The sequence below is a fragment of the Prinia subflava genome, chromosome 29, assembly GCF_021018805.1.
Source record: "Prinia subflava isolate CZ2003 ecotype Zambia chromosome 29, Cam_Psub_1.2, whole genome shotgun sequence".
In the NCBI taxonomy this organism is placed as follows: Eukaryota; Metazoa; Chordata; class Aves; order Passeriformes; family Cisticolidae; genus Prinia; species Prinia subflava.
This window is the reverse complement of record NC_086275.1, coordinates 2,149,403-2,167,979: the sequence shown is the minus strand read 5'-3', so window position 1 is coordinate 2,167,979 and position 18,577 is coordinate 2,149,403. Positions and strand designations below refer to the sequence as shown.

Sequence of the window (18,577 nt, the reverse complement as noted above, 5' to 3'; positions counted from 1 at the left end):
TGACTATCACCCACTGCTGATACTCCAGGCTGGCAATGAAGAGACTGAAAAGAGGAGTGTCAGGACAATTAAAAGGGATTTTAGGGCACTAGGTCTAGCAGCCACGTTGGGGAAAACCCCTCCAGATTTTCCAACCCACCAAAAGAGAAGCACAAGAGAACAACTGAAAACCCCTACAGGGCTGGGAGCCCGGTGGAACCAGCACCCCCCAGGGCTCCATCCTCCCAGAAGGATTTACCCAAGGCCACAGAGGGTTGTCAGGGTCAGTGCAGGGATTAGGCCAAGGATTCTCCTGCCTGACATCCTGCTGCTGCCTCAGCTCTTCCTGCTGTCTGAGCTCACCAACATGGCTCAGTATCATCACAGTGTGGTGGGAGTGACGGGGCCAGAAAAGTCACCCCAGGTCTGAATTTCAGAGCTCAGAAATGCACATTTCAGGAACAGATGATAACTGTACTTATTTGAAACCAACTGCCATGTAAACCACATTAATAAAGACAAGGCATAACATGACCCGTTCTGGAAGGTAAAGCAAACTCCTCCAAAAACTCTTCACCAACTTCACAAACACCAAGAAAGCTTTCAAGAGTGATAAACACAGTTTTTACTCAGGCAATGAAACATGGAAAAAATATATTAGTAATCATTATAATAATCTCATTTGTGTGAGTATAACTCTTACAAATATTTACCTGACATATAAAAGGGAAATTATCATACATATAAAACTGATGGCGATGGCAGTTACACACATGGCTGGAAGCAGAGGGGTAGGAGTCAATGCAGAGGAAGTTCCTACCTGGGGGAGGCCACACTGGAGGGACGGGGGAAGAGATCAGGAGTTGGGGGTTACTGGTTGGCACTTGGTTACAGACAGATCTGCTGGCAAACACACACTGCAAACAGCAAGCCAGCAGCAGGGACAGGGCCTGCTGCTGCCAGAAAGGGCATTTAAAGTCTACTGCAAGGAACAGGCGACACACACCCAGCTGTGACACCGTGCACAGGGACCTGCCATTCCCTGTGCCAGGCACAGGGACACCCTCACCTTGGCACGTCCGAGTGCGGCACACGAGGTGCAAACACCCTGCCCGTTGGCAAACACGCCTTCTACTTGATATAACTGTACCCACTCTATGTGTATTTATATATATGTAGCTATAACCATATTATAGTTAATAAATCATTCCGTAGGAATCTTCTTTGCCCAGACTGGGGTGCATGCGGACAGGCACAGGAACGCGACAGCACCGGGGACGCGGGGCAGGGACAGGAGGGTGGGGGACTGTGCCCCGTGGGTTCTCACAGTGGAGCTTGGCAGACAGCCCACAGGGGAAAGCTGCAGCAGTGACTGCTGTGTGCAGGTCAGGGGTCTGGGGAAGTGCTGAAATCTAAACTTCTGCAATTATCCATCAGCTCCAAGGGCCAAGGAGAGACTGACCTCACACTGTCTCCCCTTGAGCCAAGGCAGCACACGAGCATCACGGCCCTGAGCAAAGCAGAAGGCTGAGGGCTGCCACAGCCCCCGCCTGGGAGCTGCCCCCACGCCTGGGCTCCACCAGCCTCACACGGGCACCGCGGGTGCTGCGGGCACGGCAGTGCCCCAGGGCCCCAAACCAGAAACCAGCCCTGAACCTGCCTGTCACCAGCTCTGAGAGGTTATGCAATGCTGCACTCTGCTTCCTCAAGAGGAAAAGCCAACTGCCCAAGAATCTCTGGGTCTCAGGGGTTTGCTTTACCTGCACAGACTCCCAAAGGGGAACAGAAACTGTCCTTGCGGGTCATATGATTGAAGATTTTTCACCAGCCCAAGAAGGGGACATGTGGGGAGGTCAAAGGGGTTAAAAAGAGAGGGGGGAAAAGGGGTTTTCTTTTCTGTCAGCTGTGCAAAGGGTGAATATCCAGCACAAGCATCAGGTGCACTGCTTTGAGTGGTGTCAGCCACTGGCTTCCGTGACCAGTCTGTCACTGGGATAACTGGGGGCGTGGAGAACAGGCTGGGAAGCTGTGTGCTGGGGCAGGCTGCTGACACCCTTGCTTAAGTGTAGAATAAACTCTCTATATATTATATAACTAATAAAATATAATCAAGTGTATGGCTCTGGCTTAAACAGGTGTTTGCTCTACACGCTCAACACAGGGAATTAGAAAATAGAAGGAAAAGAGCTCAATTGTGTTACAAAAAGAGTAGCAGCAAAAAGGTTTGTGAAAGTGTTCAACAGGCTGGGCAGGAAACAGTCCAAACTGCAAATATTTCTCTTATTTCACACCTATCCATTCCAGGCAGAGAACCCTCCATCACTGCAGCTACTGCAGTACCCATGAAGCAGCTCAGGGTTCACTTCCTTCCCCCTGCAGCCTCTGAAATGGGGCTCTGATCTCACCCTGGCACAGGGACTCAACAGCACCAGCCCTGGCTTTGCACTGCCCAGACCAGGCCACCCAGGCACTGCAGGGGCCAGGGCCACAGGCAGGGGGGCCAAAGGGAGCACGGGTGGGCAGCCCCAGCTCTCCAGAACCAACACCTCCCCAGCTACTCAAACACCTCTTGGTGCAGAAAACTCCTGCCTCCCCTGCCCTGGACTCTCCCCTGAGAGGACTGAAGTTACTGCAGGTTATGTGACTGTTTCAGTGCTCTGGGGGCAACAAGTCATGCCTTGTATCAGCACCGTGCCTGACTGGAAGGAGTGAGCAGAGAGCCCAGGTGCCCATAAATGCTCATAAAGTGCACGAATGCAGAGATGTCAGCTCCCTTCCTCTGAGGCTGGCACAGCCAGGGACAGGGGGATGCTGTGCTGTGCTTCACCCCTGAAATTGTGAAAATTCAGGGGTGCCAGGGCCCCCTCCCCAGTGCAAGGGCCAGCAGGTCCAGCCCTGCCATCACCCACATCCCAGGGCAGGACCCAGCACGTGGCTGGACCTGTTCCGCTGAGCACGTGAGGACAGCAAGTGACAGAGAGTGGGGACACAAAGAGACCCAGCCCAACAGAGGGGGACAGAGCCCAGGGTGTCACCTCCCACCTGAGAGGTGGCACTGGTGCACAGGGACAGTGTGGCAGGCCCTGGGAGGGGCACACAGGCCTGGGCTGAGTACAGGATTCCCAGCCTGGCTGCAGGGATCTCAGCCCCGGAGCTGTGGGAAGCAGACAGGAGAGGGAGGGAGCAGCTCTGCTCAGGGGCCACAGGCCCGAGCAGGGGCAGCTGGACACGTGAGCTTTTCTGCAGGGACTCTGGGGTAAGGCAAGGTGCTCAACGTCACGAGAAAAGCAGCCAAGTGCAGAGCGCTGGGCGAGGGGCGCTGAGGCTCAGTCTGACTTTCCCAGTTTCGCTATCAGCTCGTCGCAGATCTTGGTCAGCTCCTCAATCTCCTGGTTCTGGAAGAAAAGCAGATCTTGGGGACCCCTGTGGTGGGGGATAACACCTGGGCCCATCTGACATCAAGCATGCACAGGAAAGGGCAGCCAGCTCCTACAGCTGCCCCTGAAGGGCTCCTCTGTGCATCCAGGCACTGTGAGCCCTGTGCTCACCCCTCCTCATCCCAGACCTCGGTGTTGCAGAGATCTGCAGACACCAGTCCCAGCCTACAGCTCTACAAACAGGCACACCTAAGCCAGCAATGCCTATTCTGCCCAAAAAAATCCAAACTGACCCCACAAAACACAAAAAAACCCAAGCAAACAAAAAAACACCCCAAAACCCAAACCCATGAAACACCTTCTGGACCAAAATCCTGGAGGACACCTCTGGCACCAACAGGATGCTCAGGGCAGCAGCAGAACTGCGGGCAGGGCTGGCAGAGAGGCTCGGGCAGGTGTGTTACCTTCTGCTGCAGGGTCCTCTCCAGGGACTCCACCTTCATCTGCTCCTTGCGCAGCCCCGCGTGCAGCGCCGCGCTCTCCGCCTTGGCCTTGGTGCGCACCTGGGCGATCTCCTCGTTGGCCCTGGGGGGGACACAGGGGCCAGTGGCCAGGTCAGGGGCAGGCAGGAGCACACAGCACAGCCACAGGGAGCCCAGCAGCTGCAGAGCCCGGCTCTGCTCGCCTGGACACGACAGAGGGGGTTTGCCCATATGGAAACGGGGTTAACACAGCTCCTCCGAGCCCTGTATGAGACTCTGCTCCCTCAGTGCCAAGCTGAACCAGTTCAGTACCCACTCCACTTGGGGTTACAGGTGCCGGTGAGCTCCTGCTCAACAGCTGAGCCCCAGGGCTGCACAGCCCCATCATGTACCACAAACACGAGCACTCTGAAAGATGGGAGCTTGGTAAGTGACCATAAATAGACCATGAACCTCAGATTCTCCATTAAAAAATAAATAGGCAGAGATCAGAGAATGTGTTCACGGATTTGCTCTGCCTTGCTCAGATGCACTTGAGCCCGAGGTTGTAAAATGCAGCTTTTCATATCATTCAGTTCCTGCCTTCCAGCCTCTGGAAAGCAAATGAGGCCGCTTCCCTACAAGGTCTTGAAGCAATCCCAGCAATCTCATGCATGACCTTACTTGTCTAATTTTTCTTCTGCGTGGACTTTCAGGGCCTGATACCGCTGCTCTTCTTGTTTGACACGGGTTAGATAATCTTGAGCACATTTCTTCAGAGCTTCTTCATTCTGGAAAAGAAAGTACATCCATCTGCATTGGGACTGGGCACAAAGACATTGCTCTGACAGGATGATAGATACTGTTCTCAGTGTAAGGAAAAAGGGTTTTAAAAAAGCTAACTTCTGCTTTATGCTGGAGCCCTTTATCCAGCTCAGCAGCATAGAAACATGGAGTGTGACTGCACAGGAACCCTGAGCCAGGGACCAGAGCTGCAGGGAGAAAGGGCAAACCAAGGTAAGAACCTTCTTAAATCCTTCCAGGACACCCTTCAGGTTTTCATATCTCCTGAACAGATCTGACAGGGACCTCTCCACCGAGTTCAGGTCTGCCAGAGCTTGGTCCTTTTCCATCGTGAGCTGCTGCAGGTTCTTCTGAGATGTCATGTTTGTCCTCTGCTCATCCTCTGGGATGAAGAACAAACAAGGACACAGTGACTGAGCTGTGGCAGCCAGCTCCCTGCCCCACACACCTGGCTAGGTGACAGCACCTTACCTATCATCTGGGCAATGGTCTTTTCATACTCGGCCACGATTTTCCTAGAAGGAAGAGAAATAAAAACAGGTGAGAGGCCACGGATTTTGGGGACATGAACCTCCAGCTGTGCTGGCAGTAATCTGCCCCACAGGAGGCCCTGCTGGCCCATGCCCTGTCACCACTGCACCCTCACAGGAGCACGGTCACAGGGCCCAGGTGTTGGGGCTGCTTCAGGCCAAAAGCCACCTCTGCCACTGGGGCTGGCACAGCCCATGGGATTTTATTTCTGCAGCAAAGAATGAGCAGGCTTGACACAGCAGCAGCACCAGGAGAACATCTCTGCCCTACACCCCACCCTGGTGAGGCTGAGCTGTGTCAGTCACCCCATACAGCCCCCAGCCCCCTCCTGCCCGGGGCACACAGGCAGGGCACAGCTCGTACCTCATCTCCAGCACTTCCTGCCGGCTCTCCTCGAATTTCTTCTTCCACTCATTGGCCTCGATCTCCTTGGTGATTATCTGGGTTGCAGGAGACACGGGACCCTTGGGATGTGCTCTGAGGGGTTTCCCCTCCCTGTCCCACACAGGGGATGAGGGCAGAGCTCCAGGGAGGGCAGCCAGGGACAGGGACAGGCTGTTACCTCCTCTCGGATGAGCGTCAGCACCGCCGCCTTCTCGGGCTCGCTGAGGCAGATGCCAGCCAGGGGACTCTCGCTCCTGCTCACGCTGGGGCACTTGTCCATGGAGCACAGCCCGGGATTGTCCTGGGGGAATTTCCCAGCTGGGATGTTGGGGCCGGTTTCTTTTCACCCACCTCCCTTGTTTGGAGTGCTGTCCCCTGTTTTATCAGCATCTGCTCATGTACTGAATTTCCCTTTCTGCACACACAGAGCCCAGGGCCCGCACCTGAGATCTGGCACAGCTTGTGTGAGGTTTTAGTGCCTTCCCTTGCCAGGAGCCAGGAGCATGCAATAGGGCACCCATGAGCTGCCCCAGGGAGGCAATGTCCCAAAAGGGAGACCCACTGAGGGCCCATTTCAGGAGGAGTGGACCCAGCTCCAAGCACAGATGTGCTCACATCCAGCTTCTCTTATCCCATGCCTGGTTTAAAAATATCCCCAGCCTGGAGGGTCTCTGCTGCCTGTGAGCCACAGGCAGGGGTGGTCTTGAGGGTCTGGGTTGCCTGTCTCCAGCCCCTCCCAGTCTGGTGGGGACATCCCTGCAGCTGACATACTCAAATTGCTGCTGGCAGCTGCAGGGACATTTCCTGGGCCTTGCTGATCACCCAAATGCCCAAGGAAGCTGTGGGGGAAGCAGACTTCACCCCTCTGCAGAGCAGGGGTCCAAGAGACAGCCCCTCCCATCCCTGGTGCTCCAGGTGTCCAGGAGAGCTCTGAAATAGGAGATGCTCACACAGAGATCCTGGTACTCCCCTGTTGCCATTTTGGGTGCCTCTACAAGGACTGGGGTGGCTGCACCCCATGGTTCACTCCCTTCCTCTCCCACAGCCCAGCTCCTGTGCCGGGCTGTGCACCAGTGCTGCAGCCACAGACACAAACTGGGGGAGGCTCAGCCTGGTGATGACACCGCCTGTTCCTCCTTCATCACCCCGAGGAGTGACAGCCCAGCACATCTCCGTGAGAACGGGCTGCCAGGCCATAAATAGAGAAGTGCTGGGAGGGAGGAGGCAGACTGCCCCTCACGTTCTGGAAACGACAGCACTGGAGCACTTCTGCCCTCCCCTCCTCCCTCAGCTGCTGCTCAGTTCAGGCTCTCACAGCTCTGCTGCAGCCGTGGCCAGAGGTGGGAGCCACCCCCAGGGCAGGTTTGGGGCCGGGCACCCCAACACTGAGGAGGTGCAGCCCCGTGTGGTTTGGCAGCAGCCTCCCACAGTATCTCCCAAAGCAGGTGCACACCTGAGCACCCACAGGTGCCTTTGGGTGACACCAGCCTGCCCGCAGGGCCAGAGCCTGCCCAGGCTCTCCTGGGCACCACACAAAAGGTTCACTTTGCCTCACGTCCTTGTGGGGCTCAGCACAGTTAAATCTGTCTCAGAGCAGTTGGTTTGCTGATGTTGCTAATCTCACTGTCATCTGCTTGTCAACTTAAGCAGCTTGAGGGGCTGCTGAGCTGGCACAGGGTGCCCCCTGCAGCAGAGAGGTCTTGGAACTCCTTGGGGCATGTCAGGGGAGTCCCAGCACAGTGGTGCTGCTGCTGCTGGGGTGCCAGGGTCAGTGTGGCTGCAGAGCTAGGGCTTCTCACTCCTCCCCCATCTCTGCTCTCAGCTGCCTTCCTGAGAGCAGGGTTGAGGATCCCTTGTAGAAGGCACCAGCACCAAGGGGCCAACAGAGCCAGCCCTGGACACTCCATGTGAGTCACAACCCGTGCCTGGCAGCTTGTCCCCTCCCCATGGTCTCCTCTGCCCTCCCCGTCCTCCAGCCCCTCTCCAGTGCAGCCCTGGCTCTGCTCTGTCCCCAGCATCCCTCCCTCCCTCCCTCCCTAGTACAGCGCCCACCCAGGAGGGATCAGGCTCTGCCAGGCTCCTCCAGGCCTGCTGGGAAATCTCTGCTATTTTTATCAAGTCCCTGCGTGGGCTTGTCAAGAATTTTACCTCCCAAAGAATCTCATTTCAGAGAGGAGAAAGCGAGAGGTACTCACAGGGAAGATGCCAGGCCCTCCCTTTTCCATCTGCTTGCAGATCTCCTTTTCAAAACCTAAAGACAATGAAACACAATCTTTTATTGATTTGGAAACAGCACCCTGGGCACATGCAGATTTTCTGAGACAGGAGGGTACCTCTGAGACAGGAGGGTACCTCTGAGCCTCTCCATCCCCTGAGCTTCCCTTCCCAAAAGCATCTTTCCCCCAGCCCTTGCCCTTTCATGGAATAATTTCAGTTGGAAAAGCTCTCTAAGACCATCAAGTGCCCAGCACTGCTGAGGTCACCATTAAACCCTGTCCCCAAGGTGCCACAACCTGTCCCCTGCCAGCCTTCCAGCCCTCCTTGCAGTGGAAACCAACACTCCCCTCTGGTGGCAGTTCAGCCTCTGCCCATGTCCCCAGGCTGCCACCACGGCTGAGACCACAACAGCTGAGGGGGAGGAAGGTGCACAGGGCGCTCTGCACCTCAGCAGGAAGCTGGAACAGACCCGCTGCTCACACCACTCTGAAGAGCACAAGCATCAGCCCATGCCAGCCAATCTCAACACCCTCCAGAGGACCTGCCACAGGGCCCTGCTGTTCTTAGCAGCAGGAGGAGATAAAAAACACCTCCCCTCATCTGCAAGGTGCGGGACACCCTGACCTGCAGGACACTCTGCCTTACCTAGCACAAGGGGTAATTTATGGGCCACACTCTCACTGCAGACATGATTCATATGTTAACCAGGCAGAGAACAGTGTATTTAGAGAGCTCAGCTTGGAGAGGAGCAAGGTAATGTAGCACTGGTGACTGCAGACTTCCCACTGTTTCTCTCCATTTATCCTGGTCCCACCCCATAGCTGCAGAGAGCCCTGAGCCCATGCACCTGCCAGGCCCTCTGAGACCAGCAGCAGGAAATAAACCCTCCCAGCCTCTCCCCTGACTGTCAGATTTTCCTCCCTGAGGACAAAGCACCATTCTCCATGGAGCTGGCAGCCCAGCACTGCCATCGGGAGGAATGATTAATGGGTCCTGCAGAGGGGAGGGCTGCAAACCCCCCGTGGTGATCTCTCCTGCTTGCACCTAGGGCTTGGCTATTGATTAAATGTCATGTTGCCTGCCTTTTAATTATTTTGTAATGGCTTGGTCAGAGTGGCTAATTACGTGGGGAACTGACAGCAGAATTCCAGCAGGAGCAATAATTGTGGTCTCTGTAGGCATTACCGAGATCTCCATCAACCACGGCCCCTGTGCCAGGACACCAAGCCCTGGCAGCTGTGCTGCAGGCACAGGCTCCAGGCAGGGCCCTGCAGCCCAGCAGGCAGGGCAGGGTGCTCTGAATGGTGGCCAATTGTCCTGCTCAGCTCCTGGCTCAGCAGTGGTGCCAGGGGGCCCACGGGGAGGGCACCTCGTGCCTGAGCCACATCTCACTGCAGCATTGTGGGGACAGTGCTCTGCACCCAAAGTCTAATGAACACAGCCTGGACCATCATTTTCCACACTGGAAATAGTGCAGGACAGCAGTGGGAGGCTCTATCAGAAGCTGCAGCAGCCTTTAGCCCTGTCAGTTTGAATAAACTCTGATGAGGCTGCGCTGCCTCAACAGCACCAACTCCTTGCTGGAGGCTGCAGAGGCTCCCTGGGCACAGTCATGGCACATTCCCAGAGCTGAGGGCAGCTGGGATGTTCCTCACCTGCCTCTGGCCTGTGCTTTGCTGCTGACACGGGCATGTTCGAGCACTCAAAGTACTCCAGGTCATCTTCTGGCTCGGCCTTCTTCTCCAGCCCGGCTGGTTTCTGCATGGAGGTGGTGGAGGCCAACTTCTCCTCATCAGTGGCACGTCCATCCCGATTTGTGATGTCTGGGATTTCTGAGATCAACACTCCTTCATCCTGCAGGATCAAAGTATGCAGTTAACCAAGATCTGCGGGGATCAGGCCACCAGGTGAACCGCTGGATACTCCATGGAAAGCATGGAAGGCTTAAAATCCACTGGCCAGCTGCTCCCCAGCAGCCGTCCTCCCCCCCTCCCATCAGGAACTGCCCACAGGGAAGGAGCCAGCCTGCAGCTCAGCCAGGCCAGCTCTCCCCACCACCACCCCGGCCATCCCTGTGCCCAGCCCGCAGCTCTGGGGTGAGGCCCCCCCTACCTGAGTGCTGCTGTCCAGGGCCAGGGGCTGCGCCTCGTGCTGCTTCACCTTGCAGCCGCTCCTGCAGGGGAGAGAAGCAGCAGTGAGGGGGGCTCGGGGGGTGCAGGGGGCGCGGGGGGCGTGCCAGGCAGCCCAAGCAGGGGGAGGCAGGCCCAGCACCAGCGTTGCATCCACCACGTGCCAGCACCCCACTCACCAGCGAGCACCGAGGCAGAGCGAGCTCTGGAAGGAACAGAAGGAACGGGCAAACAAAAGACACGAGCACACATCGGTTGGGTTTGTCTGTGAGGTGTTTATTCCCGAGGAAGGTAAGGAGGAGTGAGGACCCCCAGAGGCCGATGGCGAGAGAGGCACTGCCAAGGAGCTGGCAGAGAAGGAGCTCCCTCGCTGCGCCCTCGCCCTGCGTGCCCAGCACTCCAGGCTGCAGTGCAGGGCGACTTTCTGCAGGAAGAACCGCGTCCAGGCTGCCTCATGCCCTGTCTCTGCAGCTGGAAGTTTGTCTGGGACTTCTCCACAGCATCCACGTCTCCCGGGTGAGTCAGACCGGGGCAAGGTGCTGTGCTTCCAACAAACGCTGTCCCGAGGAGAAGGGCCCCCCGGGTGGGAAGTTTAGCCCAAGCAGGTCTTGCAGATGGTCACCTTGCCCTCCAGTGAGGAGGCTGTCCCTGGAACTTCATCCCACGTTCCTGAAGACAGCCATCCATCCGTGCAGGACTGCATCCCCACACAGCAGCACCGGCACAGAGCACGGCAGCAGTCCCAGTGGGAATGTGGGTGGGACAGCGTGAGCTTTGCTCCTGCATCTCACCCCCTCACACTCCACACTCAGGGATCTCCCAGGCTCCGGCCACGTCTGAGCCCCCAGGAGACGCCTGCTGAGCCGGAACAGCTCGTGTGACAGCCCCTGGCGGGACGGGGGAGGGATCCCAGCCTCAGGCACGCACTCCCCTCCACAGGGACACAGGCAAAGGCTCCAGCAGGACTGCAGCGAGCTGTTCCAGGTTTATGGACTGTCCCCCACCCGTGGCACTCTGCAGCCTCCCCAGCCCGTGGCACACATGCGGGCAGAGCACAGCGAGCGGCGCGGCACACGCAGGTTCCTCTGCACGCTGCCATGCACACCCCGCTCACACGGGAGAACCGCTCTGGACTGTTCTCCCTCATGCCCTGCCACGAGCAAGTCAAACCCGTCATGTCCTCACCCTCCTCTTTTCTGCGCTCTCTGCTGTGCCAGGGTTATCCCTGGCAGCTGGTTTGAGCTCCCCCCCACACCAAGGTAACAGCTCTGGATTGCACAAAAACTTGCTGCCCCTCCATCAGCTGGAGGTTTGGAGCACTTTTCCACCATCAGAAGATGCTGCAAGGGGGCATGCTGCGAGGACAAGCACAGGCATGTGCCTCCAGTGCAGCTCAGCCCAGCCCAGCTCAGCCCGGCTCAGCTCAGCTCAGCCCAGCTCAGCCCGGCTCAGCTCAGCTCAGCTCAGCTCAGCCCAGCTCTCCTCTCCTCCCTCTCTCCCAGGCACTCACCAGGCCAGGCCACCCTGGGGACCCCGCCAAGGGCTGCGGGACACAAACCAGACAGCGGAGAGCACAAGTCAAAGGGCAGAAGGAGCCAGCATGCCATGGATGGCGAGTGGGGCAGCACACACCCAGAGAGAGGACAAAAACAGCAAAGGAAAAGAAAAGGAATACAGCAGAGAGTACTTACAACAGAAAACAGAGAAATTTCACTTGCTCAGTAGTCCTGATGCACCAAAGCACGGACAGGGAGAGAGACAGACAGATGGAGAGAAGAAGAGTGTGTGAAAAGACCTGGATGTAAACTCTGCTCTGGAGAAGCACGGTGAGCTGCCTAGCTCTGCCTTTGGGAAGGCACACACACACGGGACACTCTGACCCAGCATTTGCTATCCACAGCAGCAGGGTGAGATCCAAACACAAACCTCACTGCCAGGGCAACATCCTGCTGCCTGTGATGCTCCAAGGTGACAGAGAGCGAGTAGAGAATTCCCTGCTGCTTCCCCTCCCATTGGCTCTGCTCACCACACATGGGAACATCAGCTCTTAAAAAAATTGCATCTACTTTCTGTAAAGTATTTCCTGAACAAAAATATTCCAACACAGCCTGATTTTTGCCTGTAAGGTTTTCCCTTTCTCTGTAAAAACACACTATCTAATTTTCTCACTGCAGAATCTGACAGCAGAGTGAGAGTCTACCTGTCAAACCTGTTCTCTTTCTCTGACATAAAACAGAAATTCAGTGGCAGCTCACAAAATGTCTCAGCTACATTTGACCAATGACACCTGCATCCACCAGCTCCTGCATGTCCCTGCACAAGTCCAGCAAACACATCAGCTCCAGCCTCCACTACCCGTTTTCTCTACTCCACATCTACACCTGCACCCACCACCTGGACCCCCGAGGGGTTTCCACACGGGTGATGCTGCAAGTGGGTCCCAATCCAGCCTTCCCTGCTCTGCTTGGGACTCAGGCCCCTGGCAGTGCTCCAGACCATCAGTGGCACTGTCCCTCTCCTCCCATCAGCGGCACTGACAGGCACAGGGGAGGTGGGACAACAGGCAGATAAAACTGAGGCACCAGTAGAACCTGAGGTGCACAGCAGGATTTGGGGCTCGTTCAGGAGGCGGCAGGGCAGGAGCACTTCCACCACCACCATCACCTCCAGCAGCACCAGCAGCGCAGCGCTGCCTGCCCGCAGGGAGAGCAGAGGGGCTGCAGCCCAGCCCTGTACACACTCACGTTATCAGTCGTGACTTGGGCTTCTTGGGGGAGTCTCTGCCTCTCAGGGCATCATCCTGCATCTCCAGGCTCTGGGACTCGAGGATTTCATTGAGGCTGTTGTCTGCAGTGGAGCAGGAGTCAGTGTCGGTGCTGGGAAGGGTCTTGGTGGGCTTGAACGGATCCGTGGAGTCAAAGTTACTGGGGTCAAACTGGTAAGAGCCCTTGGGGAGAACCGGAGAATTCTGCAGTGCTGAGCTGCCACTGACAGAGTTGAGCCCGGGGCTGTCCCAGCACGAGGGACCCAGCTGGGACGAGCCCCGAGGTGGTGGTGGCTCTGTGGGACCCCTCTCCACATCCTCAGCGAGTTTCTTGGGGGACTCTCTGTGTCTCTTCGGTGTCAGCTTGCTGGCTGGGATCCTGCTGCCCCTCCTGGGGGACGCTGGCTTGGCCTCCACATTCTCTCTAGCCTCTGTAAAATCAGCCCCAGGTTTCGGGACCTGCCCTGGGGCCTCCAGAGCCGGGTCCCCCCCCAGATCCCCAGGATGGGGAAGGCGCTGTGGGGCTGCAGGGGCAGAGCTCTGCAGCTGGCAGGCCTCTGCCACAAGGGGGTTCACGCTCCTGCCAGGCTGCTCAGGGTAGGATGCTTGGGTCTCCTCTGTGGTTTCATCTGTTCTCCTCCCCAGTGAAGGTGTTTTCCCTTTCCCGAGCTGCTCCTGGGCCAGGGCATCAGCCCTCAGCTCCACCAGCCCCGTGCCAGTGTCCACCGTGTCCCCTCCTGGCATGACCTGCTCCCCGGTGGCTGTGCCCACATGGGGCACAGGGGCTGGCTGCACAGTGGGCACAGCAGCGTGGCCAGGGTCAGCCTTGCAGCCCAGCCTGGCCAAGGGCTGCATCAGGGCCGAGTTGTCAGGGTCAGCTTCCCCTTTAGCATCCAAACTGGCTTTAGGGGCTCCAATCTCTGGTTGAGCCTCATCTTTGGGGTGCTTCCCAGGCGAGCTGTCCCAGTGGGCTTCCCCTACCAGCAGGTCACCATGGCCACCTGGCTCTGAAAAGATAAAAGGAGATGGTTAAACCCTGACCTGCAGTGCACTCCCTCCCAGAGGGCTCTCTGTTCCCTCCTCACAGCTGCTCCAGGGTCGGATTTTATGGGGGATCCACTGACCCACAACTCAGCTTCCCTCCTGCCAGGGAGCCACCGCTCACTTGGGCAGAGTTAAAAATCAGTGAGAAGAGTTCAGGGATGCACGACAAAAGACAACACCACAAAATGTGAACAGGCAGGTCCCAGGGAGAAGGGGAATGGGAAGGGTGCTCAGTGAAGGAGCAGAAACGAGCTGAGGAGGGATCTGGGGGTCTCCCAGCCTTCAGAGCTGGATGTGCAGCAGGCAGCAGAAGCTGCCCAACACAAGCTGACTCTCCACCTGCAGAAATCCTGCTGTAGTCACACCAGGCTCTCCACACTGATGTCAGCATCTTCCAGGGATACATCCTGATCCATGACTTAATCACCATTACTCCAATCCTTTCCCCTCAATCCTTTTACTGTTTAATCTTTTCTTTGAAATCCAGGGATGGAGGAGATCCTTTATCTACCGGGGCACCCTGAAAGCTGCACCCACCGAGCAGCCAGAGCCAGGCTTGTGGTGCAGGTGTGCCAAGGCACAAGAGGAGAACACCTGGAGTTTCTCCTGCACCTCAACCAGGGAACTGCACAGACTCCTGGGAGAAGGGAAAACAGGGAGCATGTGGTATCTGCAGCCCTCACAGGCACTTTTCTGGGGAGACACAGTCCAGCCAGGTCCTGCAAGGGCAGAACAGAACCAGTGCTCTCCCAAGCACCAAACTGGTTTGAAAACCTGGCTGGGAGGAGCAGTCTGGGTGAAGAAGAGCTCATGGCAGGGAAATCCACCTGTCTCTGCTGTGGAACAGAGGTAAAAGCTGCAGAGGGGAGTCACCTTGAGCACCTCCCTGTTTGGCAGGGGGACACCAAGCACCAGCTCCCACAGACCCCCATCCCCGAGCATCCAGGAGAGGTTTTTCCTGTCCCCAGGCATTTGCAACGGGCTCACATGTGCTGGTAACAGAGCGAGTCACAGGCTGGCAAAGGAAAAGTGAATCAGGCAAAGATCTGGTCCCAGGACTAATCCAGGACGTGGAGCCAACAATCCTGACTCAGTTGGTGGCTCGTGGTTAGCATAATTGATCCCCAGGATGCTAAAAGCCATGAAAATGAATCATGAGGGTCTGTGTCCTCCCTGAGACTGCAAAAATGCTTCCTCTGACTGCAAAAAAAAGCTCCCTCCAAGTAGAGGTTGCCTTGATGCCCCAGAAAATGCATCAGTAAACACAAATCCAGTGGATGAGTACTTGGAGTGCAGCCAGGAAACAGTCTGAGGCAGCGCCTGGCAGGCCTTCCCATCATTAGGAACCAGGAAAACCTCCTTAACAGACCCCAAAGAAAACTTTATTACACTTGCTGTGTTGCTCAGCTGTTTGAAGCCTTCCTGAGACAGCCCTAAATAGAAGAACAAACTTCAAAGTCAGGGCAAAAGGACTATTTAAGCGCATTTTGCATTCCCAGCAGAAGGTTTGGCAGCCGCTGTTCTCACAGACATGAGCCCATCCTGGTTTCTAACCCAAGCAATGAGTAATTACTTCTTGAATAACAAGCAGTCAGCACACAAACCACTCTCCATGCTGTGGTGTCTACAGGGCGGGAGGAAAGGAGCAGTGGTGCATGTGGCCATAGCTCAGAATCATTTTCACACAAAAATCAGAAGAACCACCCACCCAGGTTCTCCCATTTTTCTCTCTTCTCTCCTTTTCTGTACCCAAGAGTGCTCAGCCCCTCCCGCAGCAGAGCCCACCCATGCAGCCAGTCTGAGAGCCAAGGAACTGGGATATACTGGGAGGCAAGAGACACAGGCAAAAGGCAGCTCAGGTGCTTGCCTATGGTTTTGGAACCTTTTTGTCCCTCCTGCAGGCTCAGGAGGGGTTTCCCCTACTTCCTCCCCCTCTACATTTCTCCTGCCTCCAGTGCAGTGTGTTCCTGTGGGAACAATGACAGAGGATGCACAAACAGTGCCAGAAGGGCCCTGGGGTGCACAGAGAGAGCCAAGCTCTCTGCCCCGACCCCCACAGCTGCCCAGCGCTGGCAGTGCCTCAGTGCAGCCCTGGCTCTGCCCCCGGAGCCCTCCCCAAGCCCGGCACGCTGCCTGCAGCTCTCCTGCTCCTGCTGCAGCATCCCGGCCCCGCCAGCCCCGGGCAGTCACGTTGAGAGCAGCCGTGTCGGCTCCGCACGTACTCGTTCGGCTCAGGGCTCCTGCCAGGGAAACCAGCTCAGGCCTCACTCCTGCAGCTGTCCTGCACCCTTCTCACTGCTCAAATCCTCCTTTTGGGCCAAAACTGCGCTGCACACCCCATAGGCAGGCTGGCAGCCACACGCAGCTCAGCCCCACAGGCATCCCAGAAAGGTGACCCTGAGGCCTCCCACTGCTCCCCTGGCACCGTGCCCTGCAGCGGGGGACAGTCCAGTCCCAGCAAGAGGACGGACACTGCCAGGGGCACAGCACACACAGGGCTCCAGGGGTGTCCCGAACACACACCCAGCACTGGGTGTGCTGGATCTCAGCAGCACCCACTGCCCTGTGAGCAGGCTGCAAACCTGCCCCACACCCAGCTGGGTACCTGCAGGGGATGCTACAAAGTGGAAACAGAGATTTTGTACTTTCTAAAGAAAAACAGCCAGGACAGGCTGGCACCAGTAAAAGACACTTTGTTCCTCTGCATTATAATTGCCTCGCTTGTCTTCCTCGGGCTCAAATTAAACACAAACACCGACTCAAACAGCTTTCCAACATGCCATCCCTCAAACGAATCAGGAACACTTGGCAGTGCTGTGAGGCAGAGGCTCAGCGCCCTTTCCACCCCACAGGCAGCAGCAGAAGAAACAGCAGCGATCCCTGCCTGGCCCCTGTGCCCAGCACGGGCACAACAACCCCAGGCTGGGCTCAGGGCAGTGCTGTGAGTCACACACTGCCTCAGCACAGGATCTCTGCCCCTCACACACTGCTCTGCCTCAGCACAGGATCTCTGCCCCTCACACACTGCTCTGCCTCAGCACAGGATCTCTGCCCCGTGCACCCCGCTCGGCTCTGCACTGCCAATGACTGTTTTCCTCTTTTGGCTTTCCGTTGGTGTCTAACAGCCGTTGATCTATTTTTAACTCTATTCTGTTAAGAATTAGCACACCGGCGAAGGATGCTGCCGAGGCACCGGAAAACACGTGTCCTGCTGCAGGGCTCCCGGCACCGACAGCTCCACGTTTGCTGCTTCTGCTCATTTCCTTGTGCAAAAGATCTATGGGCAGATGACTGGAGGTAGCTTGAGCAAGAACGGGACAGAATTAATCCCGCCAGCCAAGACAGCAAAAGTAAACTGAGTGATCCTGAGTGGGCATAAACCCTCACTGCAGCCCCCTCCAGGGCTGAATTTCTGTCCCCAAGGACAGGGTTTAACACAGCCAGATCACCTCTTGGCTGTGCATGGAGCAGCCAGCCCTGGAGTCACAGCTCCTGTCATTCCTCACCCTATTCATTCCCAAGGCAGGATGAGACTGCAGCTACACAGCAGGCAGTGCCTGCTCCTCGCTGTCCCTCAAGGCCAGGGGCACCGTGCCTGCCCTCAGGCCCAGCTGTGCCTCCACACACCCCAGCCTGGCCAGCAGCCACTCCCCAGGGACTGCAGGGCAGCAGTGCTGACCAGCAGCCACTGCACGGGACTGCCTCCACCCCACTGCTGCTCCTGAGCTGCAGCCAGACCCAGGGGCTGCTGTGCAGCAGCAGCAGGCAAAGGTGAGGCTTTAACACAGGGATTACATTGGTGCAGTGGTGTAACAGCCCAGGGTGCCTCTGCACACTGCAAACCCATCCCGGAGGGATCCAATCCTTTTTCTCCACCACTCCAGGCAAACTGAAAAGACACAGCCAGAGACACAGGCAGGGAAGGGCTGCAGCCAAGTGTGGTGGCACTGCATTTTGGCTCTGCCGGCTCCAACATCCTGCTCTCTGCCAGCCAGCACAGAAAAACAGCTTTTGCTGGAGATCATGCCCTCGTCTCCAGAACACTGGGAGCTTTGTGTGCAGGAGCAGCTACTCCCTCGCTGCTGAGCAGGAGCTGCTCATCCCAGGACAAGGGGCACAGGCACACACGGGAACACACCCTGGAGTATGAAGCAATGTGCTTCCCTAAGCCGTGCCAGAAATTATCCTCCTACCTGCTAGGAAAGTCTTATCTCTCCCCCTCTTCCCAGGCATTATCCCCAAAGTAAAGATGTCTCTGTCATCCCTTCTTAAAAGGATTATTCCAAGAGCTGTGATTATTGGAAGCACGAGCCGAGCACTCCCTCCAGCACAGCAAACAAATGCGAGTTTTCCACAGGGATGGATGAGCACCCCAACAGCAGAGCAGCTCCACAGGAGATGGAGAGCCATAGTGTCATCCTGCTACTGACACGGCTGGCACTGCCTGGGCTCCTGCACAGAAGGACCCATGGTCTGGATCGAGTCCCTGTGCTCTGAAACCAGGCCTGCAAAAAGTTCCCAGCTGCTGCTGTGAGCATTCAAGGAAAGCACAACAGTGCACATCCCCTACCAGGGTCTGCAGCAGTGAGGGGCAAGAGAGGGCATGGAATGCTCAGGATGGCCTGTCCTGGACTTCCTGACCCACCACATCCTGCCCTGTGCCTTGGACACTGAACTTTTGCATCTTTAACAGCAGCGACATGGTGAGGACACCTGGCACCTAACTCCAAGAAAAAATGGCCCGTGACGTGAAACCCCTACCCCTCACCAGTCTGGGGGACACAAACCTGGCATTTTGCCACTCCTGTGCAAGAGCCAGGGGTGACACATGAGAAAGGTCCCACCCGCCAGCAGCAGCCAGGGCAGCCCCAAGCTGCCGAGGAAGTA

The 18,577-nt window shown here is 56.8% G+C and overlaps 1 protein-coding gene across 4 annotated transcripts in view; it reads right to left on the bottom strand.

Annotated features, from left to right (window-relative positions):
- Positions 1-432: 432 nt before the first annotated feature.
- TACC1 (transforming acidic coiled-coil containing protein 1) overlaps positions 433-18,577 on the bottom strand; it is a 28,850-nt gene continuing 10,705 nt past the window's right edge. For 3 of the 4 annotated variants that reach the window (XM_063420114.1, XM_063420112.1, XM_063420111.1), the window contains 11 exons: positions 12,627-13,653; positions 9,866-9,926; positions 9,409-9,607; positions 7,732-7,787; positions 5,715-5,837; positions 5,516-5,592; positions 5,093-5,136; positions 4,843-5,003; positions 4,502-4,608; positions 3,821-3,941; positions 433-3,374 (listed from right to left, as the gene is read on the bottom strand). In XM_063420114.1, the coding sequence (XP_063276184.1) occupies positions 3,306-3,374; positions 3,821-3,941; positions 4,502-4,608; positions 4,843-5,003; positions 5,093-5,136; positions 5,516-5,592; positions 5,715-5,837; positions 7,732-7,787; positions 9,409-9,607; positions 9,866-9,926; positions 12,627-13,501 (1,893 nt within the window). In that variant the 5' untranslated portion in view covers positions 13,502-13,653 and the 3' untranslated portion in view covers positions 433-3,305. The remainder of the gene's footprint in view (positions 3,375-3,820; positions 3,942-4,501; positions 4,609-4,842; positions 5,004-5,092; positions 5,137-5,515; positions 5,593-5,714; positions 5,838-7,731; positions 7,788-9,408; positions 9,608-9,865; positions 9,927-12,626; positions 13,654-18,577) is intronic. The other variant, XM_063420115.1, reaches the window with a different exon arrangement.